General features: G+C 35.6%; 1 protein-coding gene across 1 annotated transcript in view; it reads right to left on the reverse strand.

Moving 5' to 3' along the window:
• Positions 1-2,686: 2,686 nt before the first annotated feature.
• Positions 2,687-24,869, reverse strand: part of LOC124539425 (homeobox protein orthopedia-like) — a 35,189-nt gene continuing 13,006 nt past the window's right edge. Inside the window, exons 5-8 of the mRNA XM_047116820.1 lie at positions 5,830-5,995; positions 4,934-5,083; positions 4,198-4,317; positions 2,687-2,823 (exon numbers count right to left, since the gene is read on the reverse strand). Of these exons, the coding sequence (XP_046972776.1) occupies positions 2,687-2,823; positions 4,198-4,317; positions 4,934-5,083; positions 5,830-5,995 (573 nt within the window). The remainder of the gene's footprint in view (positions 2,824-4,197; positions 4,318-4,933; positions 5,084-5,829; positions 5,996-24,869) is intronic.

The raw sequence follows: 24,869 nt of genomic DNA on the forward strand, positions 1-24,869 counted from the left end.
TTCACCCTATTTCATTGAACCCAATTAAAGTATGAACTCTATATGTTTAGTAATTTAAATCAAATTGGAGTATCTACTCTTATCGAGCGATTGTTCCAATAGTGTGTTTTATAGTGTTCGGACGCAGTTTTAAAAAGTCCGCGACGTAGTCAACACGCGGAGTCTTTACTATTCTATGCTTTTTGCCATCTTTGTAACAAATGTCTCATTGAAGAGTAAAGCAAAGCAAAATTTATCATCTTTGACTTGATTTTCATCCTGAACCAGAAACGTGAAAAAATAGCCAAATTTTAATCAATTTAATTTATTATCGAAATGCTAAATGTTATTAAGATAAAACTGGAAAGATATTCATACTTGTTTTATGCAGACTTACCGAGATTCTTTTTAACAAAATGAATTAAACAAAATCAAATTGTTAGTAACAAGTACTGGTCAATTAAAATCGAAAGCGAACTCGCTGTGATGCGAGCAAGTGACATGGTATCTTTATATAAATCGGATTGTATTGTATCAAATAAAAATCCCACATATTATTATGATGGTTTTAAATGAATACTTCGCACATATTATATTACATTTGAACTATTTCATTCAGTAACAAATGAAATCTACAATAATAATAAAGAGTTATATTATTTCGTGTATTTGTAAAGTATAGCTTTAGAACATGAAATTGGCTCTGGAAAAAAGGAAGTAGAGTCAATTTAATACGTTCTAAACGAAGCCGCAATAATTATTAAAAATATTTAAAAATAATATGCGTTGTATTTAAAATTAATATATATTTAATCATACAATAAACCAAGACAGCTTTGGTTTCAATTTTACAAATTAAACCACTACAAATCGGGTTCCGAAGTGAAAAATAAAACTATGTTTATAAAAAATTAATACTATAACTACTTACAATATATTATACAAAATAACGGACGGCTATTTATATTAAGTTTCAAATAAAATAAATAAATATATGTTTAATATGACAACACTTCGGAACGCTAAATGAATAGGAACTTTCAACCACCTTGTCTAATTGAAAAAGTTAGTGGCCGCGAATTCCAAGTAACCAGAAACAGTAACGGTTACTCTGTTTAATGTTAATATCAGAACGTATACATACACAAGGTTCCACATTTTCTACATTTACATTTGATATTCGAAACTCCCTTCCGGTTTGTACATTTTCTTGTAAAATTATTTTAATATTAAATATACTTGAATAGAAAACAAATGAAAAATTTTAGACCCGACTACGAATAAATTTTCCAAATGAATAAAAATGAATAAATTTTTTATAATACTATTTAGTTTGTTGAATAAATATGATTATCAATTGTCAATATATATCATATGAACAATACGGAAACATATAAAAAAAAAATACAACAAAAATCATATCTTGCATTTTGCTTCGCAGTCGGTACAAACTTCTAAGGAAAACAATAATTTGTGGTAATATTTTTACACTTACACATTAGTAATCTGTATCATTGTATATCAAACATTATTTGAGTCTGCGCTATTAACACACCATGTTAAGTAGTAGTGATTATTCAATAAAAACAATATTAAGTACTGAGAACTACTACTTCTGTAACTGTTATCAACCATCGAAGGACTTCACTGCACCGGTGACAATTTAATCTATTATAATAAAATATTATTCTAAACATTTGATTCTGGAATGTCTTACGCTACGAGCTCGTATCGCGTACAGCCATACAAGTAACTGCTTATTTCACCTAATACTTTATTATCGTTACTTAAGTAATAAATATCTTATCGAATCTAGCACTATTATATATTATATTTATTATTGTTCAAACGCGTATACATGTATTTTCAAATATAGCTCACATGTTACACTATCATTAATTACTTTATTAAACGTCGTCTTGCAAGTTACGACCTTTGATATTTTGAGAAACTGACTTTTGATTTCTTCCGAAGACAAATAGCTCCTATAGTATAATGTATATTCAATATTTTGTGTGTAAATTTATTTTTTAAATAGACAAGTTGTTTGACACTCTTTTGTGTGGAAATGTAGCGCTCGTCTGTAGCTCGGATTGTTTCATTTCAAAGGGCATATTGAGATATATTTTAGTCATCACAATTTAATTTCAAATCATATACATATAATGCTATCGTACAGATGTGTATTTTAAAAGACAGCAAAACAAACCGAAGACTATCAATTTACAACTGGTTGCGGCATTTTAAATGCTCGCATATTGAGATGTAGAGTCTGTCTCATTCGAATTGGTATTACAGAGCGCTCCGGTCAGATGGTAAGCTGCGGCTAAAGGTATTGCTGGAGCAATACGGATGGTCATGATGGTAAAGAGCTGAGATGGCCCAGTGGTTAGAACGCGTGCATCTTAACCGATGATTGCGGGTTCAAATCCAGGCAAGCACCACTATATATATGTGCTTAATTTGTGTTTATAATTCATCTCGTGCTCGGCGGTGAAGGAAAACATCGTGAGGAAACCTGCATGTGTCTAATTTCATAGAAATTCTGCCACATGTGCATTAAACCAACCCGCATTGGAACAGCGTGGTGGAATACGTTCCAAACCCTCTCCTTAATGGAAGAGGAGGCCTTATCTCAGCAGTGGGAAATTTACAGGCTGTTACTTTACTACGGATGGTAGGCGGGATGCGGCTGGCTGGCGGGCGGTCAGTAGACGGGGCTGTGCGCGTCGTAGTTGAGCTGCAGGTAGGGGGGGATGGCCGCCGACAGCTCGGAGGCGCGCCGGCGCAGCGCGGCGATGCTGTGCCCGCGCCACACCTCCTCCTCGCCCGTCTCGCCGCCGCCTGCACGACACGCGTTACGTCATCACACACACTAGCCGTTCTATCTTAATGTAGCCGATCCAACGGTGTTTTTGGAATACATTTGATTCTACACTTCAATGAAATAATCATTTATCATCCCTGATAGGAAAACTCAGCTCCTCAGCCCACGGTGTTAGAATAGAACCGATGGTCTAGTATATTTTGGTTATTTTAATGGTATTATATCATATAATGTCCCAGTCAGGCCAGTCGAGATGGCCCAGTGGTTAGAACGCGTGCATCTTAACCGATGATTGCGGGTTCAAACCCAGGCAAGCGCCGCTGATTCACGTGCTTAATTTGTCTTTATAATTCATCTCGTAATCAGCGGTGGAGAGAAACATCGTGAGGAAACCTGCATGTGACAAATTTCATAGAAATTCTGCCACATGTGTATTCCACCAACCCGCATTGGAACAGCGTGGTGGAATACGTTCCAAACCCTCTCCTTAATGGAAGAGGAGACCTTATCTCAGCAGTGGGAAATGTACAGGCTGTTACTTTACTTTTTACTTTTTTTTTTACACACTCGTGTAGCTTCGCAATAGCTATCTATACTAACATTATAAATGTCAAATGTCTGTCTGTCGCTCTTTCGCGACTAAGCCAATGAACTATGATGAAATTTTGTAAGAAGCAGAATTGTACTTCAACAAAGAACCATAGGCTATAGGCTATATACTTTCTTTGTTAATACGTGATAAATAACACCGAAAAAGCGAGCGAAGCCGCGGGCGACAACTACTCGTAGTAGTTAATTATAAATATTCGATACACGGTTTCAAGCATTTCTAAAATTAATAACCATTCATTTATTTCAAAATCGAAAATCAAAAATGTATTTATTGTTCTCATATCAAAATACATATCTCACAGAGGCCCTGTACCCTTAAACTAGGAGAACCCGTATCTTAGGGGCCAGTGACTTGCCAATCAATGTTTTAGTTCAACTTTAAATTGAATGCTTAAATCAGTGAAAAATTTAAATTTAATGCTAAAATAAATAGTGTACAAATAAAAAGAGAAAAAAAAATTACTTGTGAATGTATTAAAACAAATGAATATATCAACTGTGTAGCTATCTGTATGAGTACAGGATATATGAGACAAAATCACATACATTACTCTGATCCCAATGTAAGTAGCTGAAGCACTTGTGTTATGGAAATCAGAAGTAACGACGGTACCACAAACACCCAGACCCAAGACAACATAGAAAACTAATGGTAATCTACATCGACTCGACCGGGAATCGAACCCGGGACCTCAGAGTGGCGTACCCATGAAAACCGGTGTACACACCACTCGACCACGGAGGTCGTATGCGCTAGCCGAGCTGGTGCGCTAACTCACCCGAGGTGGTCGGCGAGGCGTTGTTGTTGGCGCAGTGCGACATGTGCGGCGGCGTGGGCGAGCCCTCGAGCCCGGACTGTTGCCCGCTGATGTTGTTGCAGTACGACATCATCGTGTCGCCTTACGAGATAGGAAAAATAAGATAAAATTGAACTCTTCTTAGTTAGACTTTTTTTATGGTATGGTTGGCGAACAAGCATATGGGCCACCTGATGGTAAGTGGTCACCATCGCCCATAGACAATGACGCTGGAAGAAATATTAACTATACCTTACATCTTCAATGTGCCACCAACCTTGGGAACTAAGATGTTATGTCCCTTGTGCCCGTAGTTACACTGGCTCACTCACCCTTCAGACCCGAACACAACAATACTGAGTACTGTTATTTGGCGGTAGAATAACTGATGAGTGGGTGGTACCTACCCAGACGTGCTTGCACTTATCATTAAGAGGGAGGACTAGGAACCAAGATTATAAGACATGCAATATTACACTAAGCAAAGGTTACACTATGAATCTTTTTTAAAGAATCTGAGTTGAAATAAATTTGCGTCAAATATGCTTTAATTAATTCAGACAATAATATCAAAACACACTTTATTAGTATAGGATCCTACGAGAAGGAGGTATGACTCTCGGGGACACAAAACAACTAGTAGGTACCTAGTAAAATGATTAGTACCGACCTATTAACTATATATTACGCGGTTGGTGATGAGTGAGTTGACACTTACCAAGCGAGTTAAGCGGGTAGTGCGACTGGTAGGGCTGCGAGCCCACAGAGCTGATCGGCAGCGACGGGTTGAGGTCAGCGGCGAGCTGCGGCAGCGCGCCCGCGCCGAAGCCCCCCATCGACACTCCGCCCTGGGACAGCTGGCCGAGACCTAGACAAAAAACATCTGCCACTAAAACTAGAGTAGGAAAAACTACAGCCTTAAAAGAACAACTCAACATGTGAGGCCGACTGCCAAACATACATACATACATAGAGAACATATATACATGCCTCTGGTGTATTTAAGTAATTTACCAGTCTTAGAGTAACAGCGACCCTTTTATTTATTAAGAAAATTACCTAAGAGTTTTCCATAAATCGAATCAAAATATATTATATTTATATATATATAATCATAATATATTTATTATTTAAGTATTTTGAATCGCCATCCAGCAGCTATATTTAGTGAAGCTACTACCAGTTCGATGAGTAGATTCTACCAGCAAGAAACTCTGTAGTAGTCTTTTTCAATATTTTACAAATACAAGTTTTTAAATGAACATGGTTAATTTTATTAATTCAGTAAATTACGGGATATTTACCATGTTTTTTTTATTTTTAACCGTTCGAGCTAGATATTTCGACATTATTTATGAATAAGACATTCGTAAATAATTAAAGTTCACGAGATAAGTCTCGTGAACTTTAATTATTTACGAATGTATGAATGTACAAATACAGTCATGTTAGTTAATTACAATTATATATGTATATAATTTTTCCTGTCTGGAAGTCAACAAGTATTAATTCCACGCTTAATATTATATAAAATTATTTACATGCGTTCAGTTTAAGAGTCAGAAGAGCTGTAATACAAATAGATATATCCAAAAGATAAAGAGCCTGACCAACCTGCAGGCATGGACCAGGGCCTGTCGGCGAACACGCCCGGACTGCACACGTCCCCGGCGCCGAAGGGCGGCAGGCCGTGCGACGGCAGCAGCGCCCCGGGAGACCGGAACACGTTGGTGCTCTTCTTGCGTTTCTTCCACTTAGCGCGACGATTTTGGAACCATACCTGAAACAAACCACATTATTGTTTACTATTAATTACCTTACTCAAAAAAAGAATTCAACAGGTTATTACGTTTTTTTTTAAAAAATAATGTAAAATCTTCTCTCATAAAAGCATTTTTGGATCGTCATGTTTACGGTTGAAATAAATGTAAGCTACAACCGGGTAATGGATTCTATCGAGAAGACCCAGTTAGAAACTCAGTAGCTGCTCTTTTCCACCAATTAGATTCGAGAATTCGTAAGTAAAGTATAGTTAAATTTATATATGGACTGGATGCTTAGTAACCAACAAATACTCAGTCCACACCTTTTTCGGCAAAAACTACCGAAAAATAATAAAAATAAATGAAGCCTTTTTACGCATATTTACGCCTTAATACAGTTTCTGTTGGATTAAACCGATCAGAAATATTGGTATTAGCATATACAGTGCCCTGCCGCATGCCGGTTTTGATATTAATATTTATAATAGTTTATTCCTTAAGTATCTATATGTAAGGAATGTGTAATAAACTTACAAAATAAATATAAATATCTGTATTATTTGACGCATCAACGTTGCAAGTTATAATAGGTTTTTAATAACACAAGGAACGGCTCCGTCGAGCGACCATACATCAAGCTCGACGGGTGCGGATCGCGCGGCGTCGGCGAAGCCGCAATAAATATCAATACACGGTTCGGGTCGAGATAACAAATGACCTGCGATTTGCGATAATCTTCGAGATTCGGGAGTGATTTGAGCGATCTCGCGCTGATTAATGGAACGGAGGATGGGCCGACTTGATCTGCTCTCATTGGTGCTCTTTCTTGAGCGGCTTTCGATGTTACGAATAACTATTTTAGTATATTTCATCAATAGGTACCTACATTATTATGTTTTTAATAATAATACCAACATTATACACCAGCTAAATATTTTGTGTCGATTCAGAATATTCCATTAAAATGTGTATTTTTTTAAGTATGAGTGTACTATATATAGCACCGTATACTGTTAGTGATACAGTTTCTACAGTAGGTGTGTTAAGATATTAGAGTCGCCTTATGTACATAAGGCGACTCTAATAACTAACTTGTTGAGATGGCCCAGTGGTTAGAACGCATGCATCTTAACGGATGATTGCGGGTTCAAACCCAGGCAAGCACCGCTGATTCATGTGCTTAATTTGTCTTTATAATTCATCTCGTGCTCAGCGGTGAAGAAAAACATCGTGAGGAAACCTGCATGTGACAAATTTCATAGAAATTCTGCCACATGTGTATTCCACCAACCCGCATTGGAACAGCGTGGTGGAATATGTTCCTAACCTTCTCCCCAAAGGGAGAGGAGGCCTTTAGCCCAGCAGTGGGAATTTACAGGCTGTTGTTGTTGTCGTTGTATGTACCACTTTATGTATTTTTTGTCTTGTTTAGACATATTTACTTGGTGATAAGGCTTTGCGACAGCTTAGCCTAGCTTAGCTTAGCTCTAGGTATTACCCGCCTATAAGATATTCCATATTCAAACAGCATGGCTTAATTTTATTGTGTTCTTACTTCAAAGGTAAGCGAGTCAGTGTAACTTCAGGAGTAAGGGATGGGGATTTTAAGTTTCATTCATGACTTACCAGGTATATGTTCTTCCGCCAAATAATACCTACTACAAAATATAATATGCTATAGATCAGTAGGTATTGTAGATTCCAAAATTGAATATGCCTTAAATTTAGTGATGAAATAAATATCTGCAAAATTGGAGCCCTATTTTGCTTCTTAAACTCATGTAAACAAATTTTACATTGACTTCACATCAACTACTTAAGTGCTCGATCAATCAGTACCAATAGAATGACGTAGACGCTCTATAAGAAAAGATTCATAGTAATTTTAACATTAAATGCAAGTTTTTGTTAAATTCACCTGTATGATGTCAGGACTACCGGCTTTAAATAAGTCACAAACATGTTTAAAAGCCTGCTATTTCTTATAACCCATTAATATATATATATATATTAATGGGTTATAAGAAATAATATAAGAAATAATAATATATATATATATATATATATATATATATATATAGTATACATTTGTATTTATTTCTGATGATGTCTCTCTATACAGAATGGCAGAATGGCAGAAGTCATGTGGTAGTGTGCCTGTACAAGTGTGCTATAAAACATAAGTGCAATATCTATTTCCCCCTCATAACCCGATGGATGACAAATCTGCCACAATCAGAACCAGCTCCTCCACAGTTCCAATGACTTTGCTGAAGCACGCAATTGACGATTAGGTATTTCTCCTGAGCTTGGGCTTGCACCTAGGGTTTAAAGGATAAACCTTCATTTATATAGCCTCTACACCAAGGATGCAGTGATAATTATATATGTATAATCAAATAGCTGTATGCATAGTTTATTCAAAACATAAATTAAGCAAAGCAAAGCAAATAATAAAACCAACTGAAATGTTACATTTAGAATTAAAACTTTAAATAATTAAAATTTTAACAGCAGACCCGACAATTCGCTGTAAGAAAAAATCCAAAAAGCGAAACAGTGTATACGACAATCACATTAAAGATGCAACGCGTTAGAGCGGGAGGGGGCTATGCGTGCGAGGGGGACGGCTACACTCATTTGGCGCGTGTCAGGAGCAAGCTCTATTATTTATGGTGTGTCGCGGAGGTTTTATTCGTTGTCTACGCTACGAATTTTTCTTTTGTTTTATGCCGTGTACACAAACACGAAATAAAGTAATACTTTTTGTTTTCAAAAAAAAAAATAGATTCATTAACTTGCGTACACATAAACAAGTAGCTCCGTCAAAGTCTAAGTCACAATCATCATTATGGTTACTAAGAAGAGTTGCTATTACTTAGTGATTTTTAAATCTACACATTACAGACCTGAGAAGATCTGCTGAAAGAATCTCAGTTGCAACATTTTGTTATTATAATTTATAACAATTATGTTTTATAGTAATTTCTATATATGTAGGTCTTGTTTTTACCATATTCACAATGAAATTTTAATTAACGAAAAAATATCGTTAAAGTATTTCATTCACAATACATATCACATGTGTTTCTCTATGTAATCGCATATATTTATATTTCAATTTGTCGACATGCTTTATTTACTCCACATAAATATTTTATACAATTGCGTTTCGTCAATACGCGTAAACACGCCGCCATGTTGTATGTAGATGACGTCACGGAACATGTACATTGTACATGTAGGTACTTGTTTGTACACATCGTGTGACGCTGTGTTCAGGTAATATAACATTATTCCAGTAATCGTGACTTGGTTTGATTGTACTGAGTGCGCAAAAAAATCGTGAATAGACGCGTAGTTGTAGAATATTTAAAAGATTCATTTTATATTCGTTGCTTATGTATCTTATGACGTTGTAATTATATTTAACACTGTGTATGTGCTATGTACTGTGTGTATGTGTGTGTACTATACAAAAAAAATGGTTATTGTAATTTTTCTATAAAGTTTATGTTGTAACGCTTCGAGATTTTGGGACAACGGGACTAGGGGCCCATTTTCACAGTCAGAGACCTCGTGAAATGTTGAAAACCGATTGAAGAGTTACGGTTATTCAAAAAACAACAAAACAACAACAACAGCCTGTAAATCACTGCTGGGCTAAGGCCTCCTCTCCCTTTGAGGAGAAGGTTTAGAATATATTCCACCGCGCTATTCCAATGCGGTTTGGAATAGCGCGGTGACGGTTATTCAATATACGCAAATCCCTAAATATATGTATACCGTCGCACCCGAATAGCCGTCTGACATTTAGCGAGTCTGGTCTACGGCGAGTTTCAAGTGTAAGAAGTCCTATTCGTAGTCGTCCCTATTTATAATTATTGATAAATGACAATTGACCTTTGTCTAAAATAAGCCGGTAACGTCGGGGCAGTCCCGGCGGCCCGCGCTGCCCGCCCCGAGCGCCGAATCAATAACTGACGGGCGATTTGCGAGATCTCGGATCATTTGTCAGCGATGCTTCTGATGCCGAAGTCTTTTAATAAATGTTTCTAACAACTGATAAAAAAACTTTTAATAATTGATGGATAATCTACCTTGAGAACTTACCTTCGATTAATTGTAGGTACTTTCTGAGACAAATCAAAACCTACTCTATTCAAGTAGGCATTGCAAGCAATTTTACATATAGGGTTAAATGAAATTTTAAGACTCCTCAACTTCGTTTATGAAGCAACCTGTATGTTTACAGTGAAGTATAGGTGGAATGAGCTCTAAGCCTAATTTTCAGAATGTGAAGAGGCATTTCTGTCATCTTACTATTTACTTTACAGCCGTTCGAAAAACATAATCTTCTGAAGAGGAACCGACGAGAACAGTAGGTATTTACATTTTTAGCAAACAACAACAACAGCCTGTAAATTTCTCACTTAAGGCGTCCTCTCCCCTTTTACACTTTTTAACAGAATTTATATTTTTTTAACGTCGGATACTGTAACATTTTCCATAAAGTCACGAGTAGTCCGTATATTTTCGGGAAGGCTCGCGGATCCGAAACTGTACTCATAATGGTTTAGTCGAATCGTCGAAGTTCAGTCCCGGGCGCGCCGGGATCTCCTTAACGACACTTTGAATTTTCTATTTGCGCGCCGTAATGAATACGACTACGACTTCTAGTTCGAGTCTCAAGTGCCGCTCGATGTGACAATTAAATATTCGATATTTATAACTTTTTGAAAGAGATATAATTGTGACTAACGTTTTAACGATATAATTATTTATGATACACCTTTATTCAATATATGTATGCATGTAACTGACTAATAAATCGGTCACCAGAATAACAATGGACAACACCGAATACCGCAGTAGACATTGGCACTGTACGAAATATTGACCAGCCAGACTAGCAAACATACATATGTATATTGTGTCCCTTGCCTGAAGCTTCACTGCCGACTCTGGGAGGCCGAGAAAAAGAAGAAATAGTGACAATCATTGTATGGACACGATGAGGAAAGACAAACAATTAAAACCTAATTTCCGACTTCGCAAAGTAAATTCACCTTTTGGTATTCGTTTCTTTAATAATATATTCCACAGAAATTTGTAACTTTTTAGACTGGATATACGTAGGTACATAGTACAATATAACTGACATACTGACATACTCTGTAACTGAAATGAAGGAATAGAGAACTACTGAGTTTCCTGCTGATCTTCCTCTGTGATACTTTCTACTCTAAACGTCATGTACGTTTTAAATCTAACACCAACATGACGATTTAAAGATATTTTTTGATATTGTCTTTAAAACCGGAACACAACTAAACATTGCTGTTAAATGATAGACCATGTGATGAGATGGTGTTATCTGCCCAAGCGCGCTACACAAACTCTAAAACTAGTGGACACTGAGCACTATGTCTGCTACAAAATAAATAAGTATAATACAACTTATAAATTCACTGTATCACATACAATGATGTTGTAGTAACCAGATATGTTATTAACGCGCAAAAAGTGAAGACTAGAAAACGTCTTAATTGGGACGTTTGCCTTTAGTCGTTTTGCGTAGTAATACGTTATAATACATCATAATTAAGTAGAAATACGTTTTGCGTAATTAAAATATCTAGTTATCCCTTTTACTTATTGTTTTTATCAAGCTTTCCTTTTTACTTTTAACGAAATGTAAAAATAAACTAAAATAAACGGTCCCCGGCGCGGTACACTTTTTTCTGTTGCTTAGTATGGATATAACATATCTGTTTATTAGAATATCATTGATCACATACATATATTTAAAGCAGGTATTTTAAAAAGATGTTTGATTGACTTTGTTCATGTGTCTGATATTTTCTTCCACGGTGTACGACGGTGCGTGTTACAACCCACGCTACCTATAAACAGGATTGCAGGCTCGGCGCTAAGCCCGGCTTATCCCGCGCGCCGGAATCAATAACAGATGACGTGCTGTTTGCGAGCTAATCCGCCATCATTTGTCACCGTTGCCGTCAATTCACCACTATTGCGATACTAACCCTGTTTTAGGATCAAAGAAAGTACCTACATAGGTATCCCTTACTTCCATTTTTAAATATATTTTTTGTTTTAAACGAATTTATTAATAATTATTTTGTTAATTTTTACATAAAACTTTTTTTTTCAAATTTTAAGTAACTTAGGTTCATGTATTTCGGGCTTATATAAACATATGCATATATATATATATATATAGCCGGGTAAATCCTCCACACTTTAATACAGATGTCGTTAGTAATATAAACGTATTTATTTTATTTCGTTTGTTTTTAAAGAAACAAAATGCAATAACTACATAATCTAATCCGCTATTTAAAATGTTGTAAGATATTGAGCCTAAATGTAAACTCACTACCGGCTCGGAGAGTAAGTTCTACAGAGCCGAACCGCTAATGAACTCTAACTAGTAATTACTATTTTTTTTAATGTAATAGTAGGCAAACAAGCAGGCGGCTCACCTGATGGAAGTGATTCCACCACCCATTGACATTTACAACACTAGGAGGCTTGTAAGTGCATTGCAAGCATCATGTTTTGATAGGGAGAGAGATTGGGCCTCTAGAACTCTCACATACCGGACAAATGGTAAGAAACGGTAGCATAGCTGCCACTTTGCGCCGATTTTAATTGAGAGAATAGTACTTCCCCGGTCAATCATACCATACCATAAGATACTTAAAAGGGGGCACCCATCGATGTATAAACAAGTGTACTACTTTGAATGAAATAAATTATTTTTATTTATTATTTTTTTTATAAGATGTATGCAGCGTGGCACTACCACTGTTAAAAAAGTTCCCCCAATTTAACAATAAGTATATGTTATTTGTCTATATAGTTCACTGGAAACATATAGTTAGATCGAAGCGTTTCAGTTGCGCCCGCTCCATTTACAAGTCGTATCGTTTCGTCAATGATCGTGAGCGAGGACTTAGCGCCGCGCCCTGTGTTTACTGGTCGTGCTTGGCTGGCCGTGCGGCCTCAGTCACGAGCCACAAGAGGCAGCGAGTCGGATAGCGTGGCGAGTTAAAACTGCGATTCTCAGTTCTTCATTTATCAAATTGGTATTGTACATCATAGTCGGTCGGTTAGAATCATCGGTATACGTGTCTCGAAGAGAATTCGAAACTGACGTTTTATATAGAGATACTTGTCAACTCCTCTTAAATTTCTTTTGACAGCATATTTATTTAATCATATATATAGTATTTCAAAGGTTCTTCAGCACCTTTTTGCAATAAATATACATTTTAATATATATACATTTGTATTTTTATAGCGTCGAATAATTTCAAAATACTTAAGTTCATCAAAATATCGTCTTCTTTAGAAGAAGTATTATCATGGGTAAGACAGTTAGGCCATGTTTAATCGCTGCCCGCTGCCGCTTATGTCATGTGCCCCGCGACACGTATGATGTAAATGAGTAGAACAAACAGTCAGCTCACGGTAGCTAACTGTTGCCACCTCGCTACCACCTATACGTGTGTTTGTGATACACATTACGTGTAACAAACGAACGAAAATGAAAAACTATAAAAATATGTACGAAAAATGTTTTTATAGAATTTTATAGGCATTTGGTCGAATTAAAGGTTATTTATAAAAAAGTCGCTTTAAAAATGAAGTTTAATATTCACGGATTGAATATTGTTTACGCAAATCTCGATCGCGCAGCGACGTTGCTCTATTATTGTCCCAAAAAACACTTTTTACTGATCTTTTTAAGATTGAATGGTGAAGACATGTAAATAATCTGTTGAATAATGAATTTGAAGATGATATTGTATATTATGTTAAGTAAATCAAATTTAATAGTCGCAGTTTTGATCCTGACTCCTTGCGTGGTATCGGATATTGGTAAATTTTTAAGGATTTGGGGCATTACTGCTATTCTTCTATAACAAAAATGAAGTAGGGATTCCTACGGAGAGCTAGGCTGAATATTAGTTATGCATGTTCGATAGGAAAAAATAATTAAGTGTATTAAAATTAACTTAATTCAATTTGCAAAAGATATTACTAAAATAGGATTCCCAAGGTTAGTGGCGCATTGGTTATGTATTAAATGGTAAAAACTTTTACGGTTAATTAATGTCTATGGGCGGTGACGATCACCTACCATCCGGTGACACATTTTAATGATTTAGATAGCTATTGGAAAAACTATATAACATTACCCAACCAGCCTACCGGTGGGTTAATCATAATGTGTATGAATCCTGATATGTTTTACGCAAGTTGAAAGCAAGTGAAACCGCTATGCAATTAGCCCATATTATTAAGCAGGAACTATATATATGTACCTCAGGAAATACCCGTCCGAATTGAAAGTTCTCGTTCTAGTCATAGAGTCCGTTTATTGAACAAAGTTGTGGGTTGCACGAAGTCGCGCCGCGACCCCGAGGAGCGCTCGCAGTGGCCGTTAATGGCAACTAATCTCACAAGCCATAATGGTGTTTAGTTAACGACATACTCTAGGCTATGTATGAATCGGTAAACAGCAACTATAGCAGATAAAATCGCGGAGAATAGCCAATCAAAGTACAAAGGGCAGCCGGAAATGTTTAAGACTATGTAAAATTAAGAATAAATGCCCAACAAACAGGCTAACGCCTGGTCTCTTTGGGTTATGTAGTTTATTTCAATACACTGCTTCAGTCAGTGTGGTACATATATTGTAAGCATCTTCTTTTTAAAGGTTAACAAATGCTAGCCATTGGGCCACCTCTGCTTGCTTAATGATTTTTTCCTTGTTTCTGAAAGTGTTACGGTCCGGTGCCGCAGTTGATTTCACTTACACATTAAACCGGAACACACAACGCCTAATATGGCAAGTCCGTATTACAGTAGATAGATACTAAATGTTTTAGTGAAAATATTTATAATATAATTTTATATTTCACATATTATTTTATAAAATTATTATACTGTAAAAATAATTGTAATTATATAAATACATTTTATGCTTTTGATTGGATATTATATTGTGATATACTAGTAAATACTGTGTACTGTATATATGTAGGTAACAATGGATAGATAGAGCAGGAAAGGTACACTAATAACACCCAGCTTCCGACTTCACAAAGTTGATACATCCTTCCTGGGGCACGGTATTCGTTTCTATAATAAGGTTCCACGGCTATTTTTAACTTAGCTGTTAAAAGATAAATAAGGCTTATTACTCAATACTACAATATATTCAAGATAAAAAGCGCGGACTTAGTATTTATAGACTTCTAGCAGGATGTATAAAAATGTAATTATACTATATATATATATATACTCTGTAATAAAAATTATGGAAAAGAGTAACTTCTCAATATACTTTCCAAATAGGTGGCTTAACGTTTAATTTGAAACGGTAATCTAACAATTTTAAAGTCGTTTTAAGAGCCTATTTAAAGAAATAATTTAGTTTTATGAATTGGACTATCATTGACATGACACACCTATGTATGTATGTATGTATGTGCTACATTATTCACTAACAAATAAGTTATTATTAAAAACAAAACGAAGATCATATATAAAACCTCATTAACATTCTATATACTAGCTTAAAATATTATTTTATACGAATGCTACATATGATATCGATTATATTTTCAACGTATGAAATTCAGGGCCTCCCTTTGTCACCGACAATGAAATAGTTTCTACGGGAAGAACTATTCCACTTTCAGAGCTGAGAGCAATACACGGTATACAATCGCTATGTACCAATGATTCCCAGTACATAAACGTACATACCGTTCGGTCGGAGCGGAGCGAATCGCTCAATACATAAACGCGCAAGCGTACACGCCCCGCAGCCTTTAGTGATGTAATCAATTGTATTTATTGATATCGAAAATTAATTATAAATTAAATTTTATTCGATACGACAATTATTATTTATCTTTTGTTTATTTATTATAGAGCTTCCCGTAAAATTTTAATTAAACCTTTTTTTATAAACAAGATTTCTATTACATAAATTAACAGTATTAATGTTGGTTGTGTAGATACTCTGTATTGTATTTGACGTTGGTAACAAAAAGTTTGGTTCGTAAAAAAAGTGTCACAATTATTATTATAAAAACCAATCAGAATCTTATGATATATAATTAATTATATAGAGTCGACAAACTGCTTGTCCGCTTTAAAAAATCCAAGAAACGTTCAATGTTATACCACAGCACTGTAATGAGGAGAGAAATGTTTGTCCGATATAAAATTACTCTCAATAACCGAACTGACGATCACATCAAAGCACATAAACTAAAAGCATACGTTAAATTATTATTGTGAGGGTTATTAAATTGATTGTGATGTGACAAAAACAAACAAGAAGTCATACACAAACAAAAACGCGATGGACTTCACAAGCGCAGCCCTCAGACGCGCGCCCTCCCACCGTCGCTTCCGCTCCGCTAAAGACCTTCCTCACGCATTATTGCTTCCATATACCTAAGTATATTCATTCTGACGACGCGCTTTTAATTATTGTATATAGATACATTATATTACTTTCTTAATCAGTGGACTTTTTTAACACCCAGACCCAAGACAACATATAAAACTAATGATAATCTACATCGACTCGGCCAGGAATCGAACCCGGGACCTCTGATTGGCGTACCCATAAAAATCGACCATGGAGGTCATCAAACAATACCTACACTAATACTTCAAATCGATCGATAACAGTAAAAAGGTTATCGGAATACAGTTTACTAAATTTATACAACGACATTAAAATACGATGACTAAATCTTATAGTTATATATTTATATTTAATTTAAAATGTTAGTAATGTTATATTTGAATTGATTTATCGATAGTAAGATCGTCACACGCACCGCGGCCCCGCCCTACGCCGTGAATTGCTCAATTCGTACAAATGAACGCACACGACATTCATTATCAGTATGCGAATAACATATCTAACCTCTACGGAACTTATGTACTCCGATGTACGCGTGCGAGTTAGTACATAACAATTAATATTACTTTAAGTTCGTTTGAGGGTAAATGCGCCGACTGTTTGATTCAAAATTGAGTACTTATTCGTAATATTTAGTGCTCATTATTGTATATGTACTGTTGGTAGGCCTTTGAGCGAGCTGTATAGTATAGGTACCACTGACCATTCTTTATTCAGTATTGTTCTATTCAGGTTTGTAGGGTGAGTTAGCATGCACTGGGGATATAATATCTTGTGTCTCCTATTGAAGATATAACTGATTATTAATGTGTAATTCTTATCGTGTGAATAGTCTATCTTGGTTTACTGTCAAACTGGAGATTCCAAAGTAAACTTGCTTAATTTATTCTTAAAATTCAGCTTGGTGAAAACAATAATATAAAGCAATATATGAGAGCAAGAATATGAGAGAATAACAAATACATCTACCCTAATTACAATTGAATACCTCAATATATGAATATGTATAACGATAGATAATATTGTGTATGTTTTGTGTTTATAAGTTACATCAAATATTAAGATTATACAATGTACAGCCGGACAAAAGCCTCGCCTTTGATTAAGTTAGGATCGGCTTTTGAGTTCAAGTACTAGTATATCTCCATGTAGCTTCACTGTACATAAGCATTAAGGCCAAATTGTGATAGCCCGGATATCAATAATATTCACTACAATGTGACTCTTTTGTTTCATTTTTAAAATACGTAATATATATTAAACGGAAAACCTATAACATTTATTTAATTAAAAATATTTCAATAAAGTGAGCTCTTTCGCGTTTAATTACGCGCAGCTAGAGTCCGTATTAAATATACGAGAAATAATTGCTTAAGCGTCCCATTCCTTTCATAACCCTTAACAATTATATTAAAACTCAGACGAGATCTTAAGCCGAGATATAATTTCCTCGTCTCTGTAACTTCGCTGTCCGGGATCAGAGTTGTCGTCAAATTGAATGCAATGAAAGCCTTCCTTTGTGTCGGAGAGCAGCGAGATTTATACAAGGAAATAATTCTTGCGCCGTTTACAAAGGAATCTTTTAATAAAGACTAAAAATTATATTCTTACAGTTGAATTATAATGAACGTTACATATACAAGTATTCATTTCATTTCATCAGTTTTGTTTTAATTACGTAAACGTAAATTAAATATGGGATTTTATATCTTATTTTAAAACTGTCGGTTTTGAAAGTTAATCATGAAAATATATTTGTATAAAAGTATTTTGATTTGATATGTAATAAAAAAGAGTCGAGATGGCCCAGTGGTTAGAACGCGTGCATCTTAACCGATGATAGCTGGTTCAAACCCAGGCAAGCACCTCTGATTCATGTGCTTAATTTGTCTTTACAATTCATCTCGTGCTCAGCGGTGAAGGAAAACATCTTGAGGAAACCTGCATGTAACAAATTTCATAGAAATTCTGACACATGTGTATTCCACCAACCCGCATTGGAACAGCGTGGTGGAAAATGTTCCAAACCTTCTCCTGAAAGGGAGAGGAGGCCTTTAGCCCAACAGTGGGAATTTACAGGCTGTTGTTGTTGTTGATGTAATAAAATATAAAAATAGCGTTAATTACTAATACATTTCCCAAGTCGTACCTACGAATAGGTACGTGGTGTAAAACATATAATACCCCTTTATATGAATCGAATTAAATTAAACCAAACTATTCTTTATTTATTCGGCAGGCAGGAGCTGAATGCGAGTAGCCGGAGAAAGACCACAGTGAACCACAAAAAGGCACACCACTTTTTGACCACAAAAACGGGCTGATGATGACTATTCTTATTTCAAGAAGGCTCATAAAATTAAGCGCGCCTTTAAATCGATATGTTTCAGTATTTAATTAAATATCAAGCTACCATATGTTCGAAAAGTAAATTATATTACTACTTTTCAATAAAGTAATAAAAAACAACCAACTAAATTAAAGAGGCCAGTACTGATATCACTAATAAATTGGACCAAAGTAAAGTTAAAATGAAAACAAAGCGACACAGCGGTATAGTCGGTTGCAGTATCTTTTCTATTAAATGAATATTATTTACTTAACAAGTATCCATTAAAACACCACGAAGCGTTTTCCCGCTGTGACGTTTACAAGCAAAAATACTTAGCATTCCCGAGAGACGAGCGATGATGCATCTGCTCTGCAATGCGCTTGGAGCCAGCACTTGGCCGTGTCACGCTAAAAGCTACCGCGGAGTGGATAGCCGGGGAAATACAGGCTAAGCTCGCGACTACCTTTGAAACTTACGGCTCATTAGATATTCCGTCTCCCAAACCTCGAGTTAAAACGATCCGTTTGGCATTTTAAGCTGTTATCATAACTGGTTTGAGATAAAATGTCAAGAATACAACTATTTACTGTTATTTGATAATCTTTTGTATACAAAATAAACTGACTATTTATATATATACAGACAAGAAAAAGTGTTGTTGTATTTGAATACTATATGTACATATGTGTATGAAAGACAATCATGAGAATTCTGAGAAACTGTCCTGTACGTGTCAGCCAAACTTTAAATTTTGGCAAGGATTTTGCAAAATGTGGACAATGAGAAGGAGCCGCCCCTAAAGTATCGTCAAAGTCACCATTACATACCGAGATATCATGATAGTATACAACTATCACGCCGTGCAATAACACTTTTTTTCAGCACGCGACGCTTTCGTCTAATTTGATTCGAATACATAAATAAGATTAAAAAAAAACAATATTTTAGTATACAATTTTTTTTGTTTTTATTCTAAACTCTAAATTAAAAAAGACGTATTAATATTTTATTTATATTGTTTTAATTGTATAATTAACTCATTTGTATTGTTTTAAATATTACAGAAAAAAGTTTAAAAGTTTGCTAAACCATTTTCGTCTATTTTCAACATACCTAATACGAAATTGTAATTTCTTTTAAATCGCTGTTAATAATGAAACAATTTATTCATTATCATTCACAAAGAATAGACACAACTAGTCACCCTTCGCCCCGGGAGGCCAGGGAGCCCGGGGCCCTCTAATTATTCGGCCCCCTCACCGACCGAATATTGACTTTTAAATCTGTAACATCACGCCGGTGCAGGGAGCAGATTGTTATTACCGGATTAGACGCTCAATTAGATTTCATACGTTATTTGTTTGTGGCGGCGCGCGGTATACAGCCGGTTTCATAAATACTGGAGACTTCATGAAAAACGTAAACTTTAATGTTGTCTTAAATTTTCGCGATTATTACACATTTAAATAAAAATAAGTTATTACGGATTTCAATCGCGTATATTAATTATTTTGGACATCCCGACGTTTCGAGCACTTTACAGCGTTCGTGGTCACGGGTAGACTAAGGTGGCATTTGTCTAACGTAAACTTTGTTTTAAAACATTAATTAGCTCGAATAGGAAACAGTAAGTGTCAGCAACAGCGTGTAGATTTCGTTTAGTTTTTTGGAAAGAGACAACACACAAAAATAACTCTTCTCCTAAATCAAATCTATAATTTATTTCTTGGTCCCGATTTGAAGTCTGAGTTATTATAAATACAGTCTTGGTGCCTGACATTATATCAAGTTTTTAGGGTTATAATGGCACTTTGCTTTTATTTTGAAATAATTAATTGTTCCTACCGCGCCATGACTATGGGACTCTGGAGATGACACCATAGTAGAGTCGTTTTGATGAAACAACTCAAATCTCAGCAGAGATTACGATTTAGTAATATCATTTTTGAGCCAAATATTTCAAAACTAAAAATAATATTCTCATTTAGGTAAGATTAAGGATTTTTTCGATCATAATATCTTACTTGATTGTTAAAATTACAAAAGATATATATTTAGTTATAGGTTATAAATATTTAGTTGGCCGACAGGCAAGTAGGTAATCCCTTTTCCGAACTATCTTATTATTGAAAAAAAAGTTAACTGATAAATAAATGGGTGAAAGTACCTCAGTTCAATTATATTCTTTTGTCATCGTTGATTTGATTTAAATAAGTAATATTATTATCACTTCAAGTGACTATTATATTTTCACTTGAAGTGTGAAGGCGATCGCCAGTTTTCAAAAAAGTGATAACAGGTGAAATTCGCTAGTTTTATATTACATGACGTAAGTACTTTTCAAATATAATAGACGGAGTAACACTTCAAGCCTTAGAAGTACCGGCACAAGAATCTCATTGCTATTTGTTAACAATATTTTTTTGTTCAGGTACAACCAACAACGATCCCCTGGACGCGATTTTTTCATTACTAAAGCATTTTATCTTGAAAAAATTGATTTTATTTAGGATATAAAAATATAAGCTGAAATAATAAATCAAAACGACCACTAACAAATTATCCCATCATCCGACAAAATCACCACAAATTGAACGAAGAAAACTAATGGTCACCTAGCCGCCACCTGGGAATCGAACTGACCCTCCGCTCGGCACAAAATTAACTTTGATCCGCAATACGACTTTATTGCAAATTGCTGAGTATAATGCTAAATCAAGGCTAAGCCTGGGGGTTCAATATTTGGTAAAGTCTTGCCCACAGAGCTAGAACAACATAGAGCTGGTGTTTATTCATAAAACGCAATGCTAGTAAAATTAAGTTGTGATCTCAGTATTTTATAGGAATAAAGAAATTCGATTTCTTTATTAAAATTGACGCGTAAATATGAAGGCCATTGTATTCTCTTACTACTCTTAGTGGGAGTGATTTTGCATTCCATTACTCACATATATAATTACATAGAAATGCCTCTTCAAACCAGCACAGCAATACTATTATTTAAGACTCGGTAAGAATAAATGATGATCGAGTAGTTTCCAAGACAATTAGTGTCATTATTATGAGTAAAATTTAAATCTTTCAACTGAATTTCAATCCTGTTCCATTCAACTGATGAACAGAAATAATAACACACACTTACTTTTGCTATACAAACCACATTTTATTTGTTTCACTACAGCTATTCAATAAAAGCTTGTATTAAAAAGGTTTTTATAATATAAATATGATTGTCAATTCTACCGCATTCAGCTCTGTGGTCTGGACTTATTGAGAAAAGTGTTTATGGCACATCCCGTAAAAGGAAATCTGTTTTTTATTAACATTGCCTTCTGTATGGGCGATAGCTTGTTCTCATTGCCTATAGTGCCTATTTGATTCCGATTATTGGCATTTTTTGTAAATGCAAACCTGCATTAAATTTTTGTTTTCAAATTATGTATGTTGTTTATTCCATCGACAAGAAGAAGTAAGCTAAATTAAAAAAAAATGACATAAGATTAAAGAGATACCGTCGAGATTTTGAATGATTTTTTATATTAATTATGACAAATGATATTTGTAATTTGAGCGGAATTAGTATCAGAACTAAAGAGGAAAAATTAATGTGGGTTCACGTAAGTCGTATTTGCTGGTGGCTTTATGCAAGCCTGTCTGGGTAGGTACCACCCATGCATATGATATTCTACGAGCAAATGGATCACTTGATGGTGACTGGTCACCACTGCCCATAGACATTGGCGATGTAAGAAATGTTAATCGTTCATTACATCGCGAATGCACCACCAACTTTAAGAACTAAGGTGTTATGCCTCTTGTGTCATAGTTACACTGGGTCACTCACTCGGAAATAATAATACTGAGGCTGTTTGGCTGTAGAATATATTATAAGTGAAATTTCCATAATTGATATGCTTATTAATTTATTCATGTCTCAGGATGCGATCGGTTCAACGGTTTAGTCATGATGAGATAACAAACAGAAAAAGCTACGTTCGAAGTTTTAATATGAGTGTAATAATGCGCGTCAAATACAACCTGCCCAGCCCATATAATACCATACAGCACATAGGTAACATCGCTCGTTACTATAGCAACGCGGTGCCGAATGTTCCAGCGGACTGGCTTATACATGCGCGATCGGCGCCATCTTGAGTCCGGTTACTAGATAAGGACTGTACATACATTAAGAACATGTACATTTAGTGGCCGGCGAGTGGTCTATCACTAAATCACCGATGCGATGTAATTTTCATGTGTTGATTGAGGTTTATATCATCTCATGCTTGGCAGTGAAGAATGGTTTTAGCAGCACGCATTTTAGCAGCGTGGGATAAGATACGAAACAATTTCCTCAAAAGGAAAAAAGGGCTAAGACAAACGGTGGAGCATTCGCAAGCAGTTAACTAAAATCGATCGATCGATAGATGGCCCAGTGGTTAGAACGCGTGCATCTTAACCGATAATTGCGGGTTCAAACCCAGTCAAGCGCCACTATATATATGTGCTTGATTTGTGTCGATAATTCATCTCGCGCTGGACGGTGAAGGAAAAAAAAACTGCGTGGTGGAATATGTTCCAAACCCTCTCCTTAATGGAAGAGGAGGCCTTATCTCAGCAGTGGGAAATGTACAGGCTGTTACTTTACTTTACTAAAATGAGTGGTATTGAAAGATACATGAATCCCCAACGGAGTTTCATCTTGTCTCTAAATGTTTTCATCTTTATACGCTTCAATTTGGTGCCATGTTCGTCTAAAATCTAAACCTCAAAGAATTCTAAGTTGTTTAAATTGTTTATTATATAATTAAAAATATAATTAAATTAAATACTTGGTAATAATGATGAACGTGTTTTTAATTATTATATTTTTATGGAAACTTCATATTAAGACCATTTATTTAATACCAACTTCTATATTTGACTTTTTTGGTATTATTATATTTGCTGACAACACCAAATCAATTAAAATAATAGTATTGTTAATAGCTAAGGTTCTACACGTTAATATATGAAAATACTTTGTTTAATACGGCTCGTATAAGGATTTTTGAATGGACATTTCAAAGAACTATATTATATGTTACCAACAGTACATTCATACCGAGAAGAACCGCCCAGAAACTTAGCAGCAACTTATCAATTCTGTATGAAGACCACTAAAATCAAAGTCCCACTATTGGTATGCAATAGAAGGATCATAATAAAATAAATTGATCGTAAAGCTATAACAATACAAAAGTGATTAGTAATGTACACACTCCCTTTCCTCGTTATCGACATGTCGCCACCTGCCCGACACGCGGGCGCGGCCTCCAGGTGGCGATGACTTCACCTCACGCTATCTGCCTTTTGAACTCATCTATGGCTTTTATTGTAACATCATACACACAATGTATTACGTACGATTTTTATTGATTACACGATTAACAACTTAAAATACATCAACAACAACAGCCTGTTCATTTCCCACTGATGGGCTAAGGCCTCCTCTCCCTTGAGGAGAAGGTTTGGAACATATTCTACCGACCTGTTCCAATGCGGATTGGTGGTATACACATGTGGCAGAATTTCGATGAAATTAGACACATGCAGGTTTCCTCACGATGTTTTCAGTCGAGCGCGAGATGAATTATCGACACAAATTAATCACATGAGTATTCAGCGGTGCTTGATGGTGAGCGTGCCTGGGTTTGACCCCGCAATCATCGGTTAAGATACATGTGTTCTAACCACTGAGCCATCTCGGCATTTAAATGGTCATTCTTTATAAACCCACTGATATTGGAATATTTATATACGTTATAAACCATGAGCTGAGATGGCCCGGTGGTTAATACGCTCGCATCTTAACCGATGATTGCGGGTTCAAACCCAGGCAGGCACCACTATATATATGTGCTTAATTTGTGTTTATAAATTCATCTCGTGCTCGGCGGTGAAGGAAAACATCGTGAGGAAACCTGCATGTGTCTAATTTCAGCGAAATTCTGCCACATGTGCATTCCATCAACCCGCATTGGAACAGCGTGGTGGAATATGTTCCAAACCCTCTCCTTAATGGAAGAGGAGGCCTTAT

Source organism: Vanessa cardui, chromosome 22, assembly GCF_905220365.1.
Source record: "Vanessa cardui chromosome 22, ilVanCard2.1, whole genome shotgun sequence".
In the NCBI taxonomy this organism is placed as follows: Eukaryota; Metazoa; Arthropoda; class Insecta; order Lepidoptera; family Nymphalidae; genus Vanessa; species Vanessa cardui.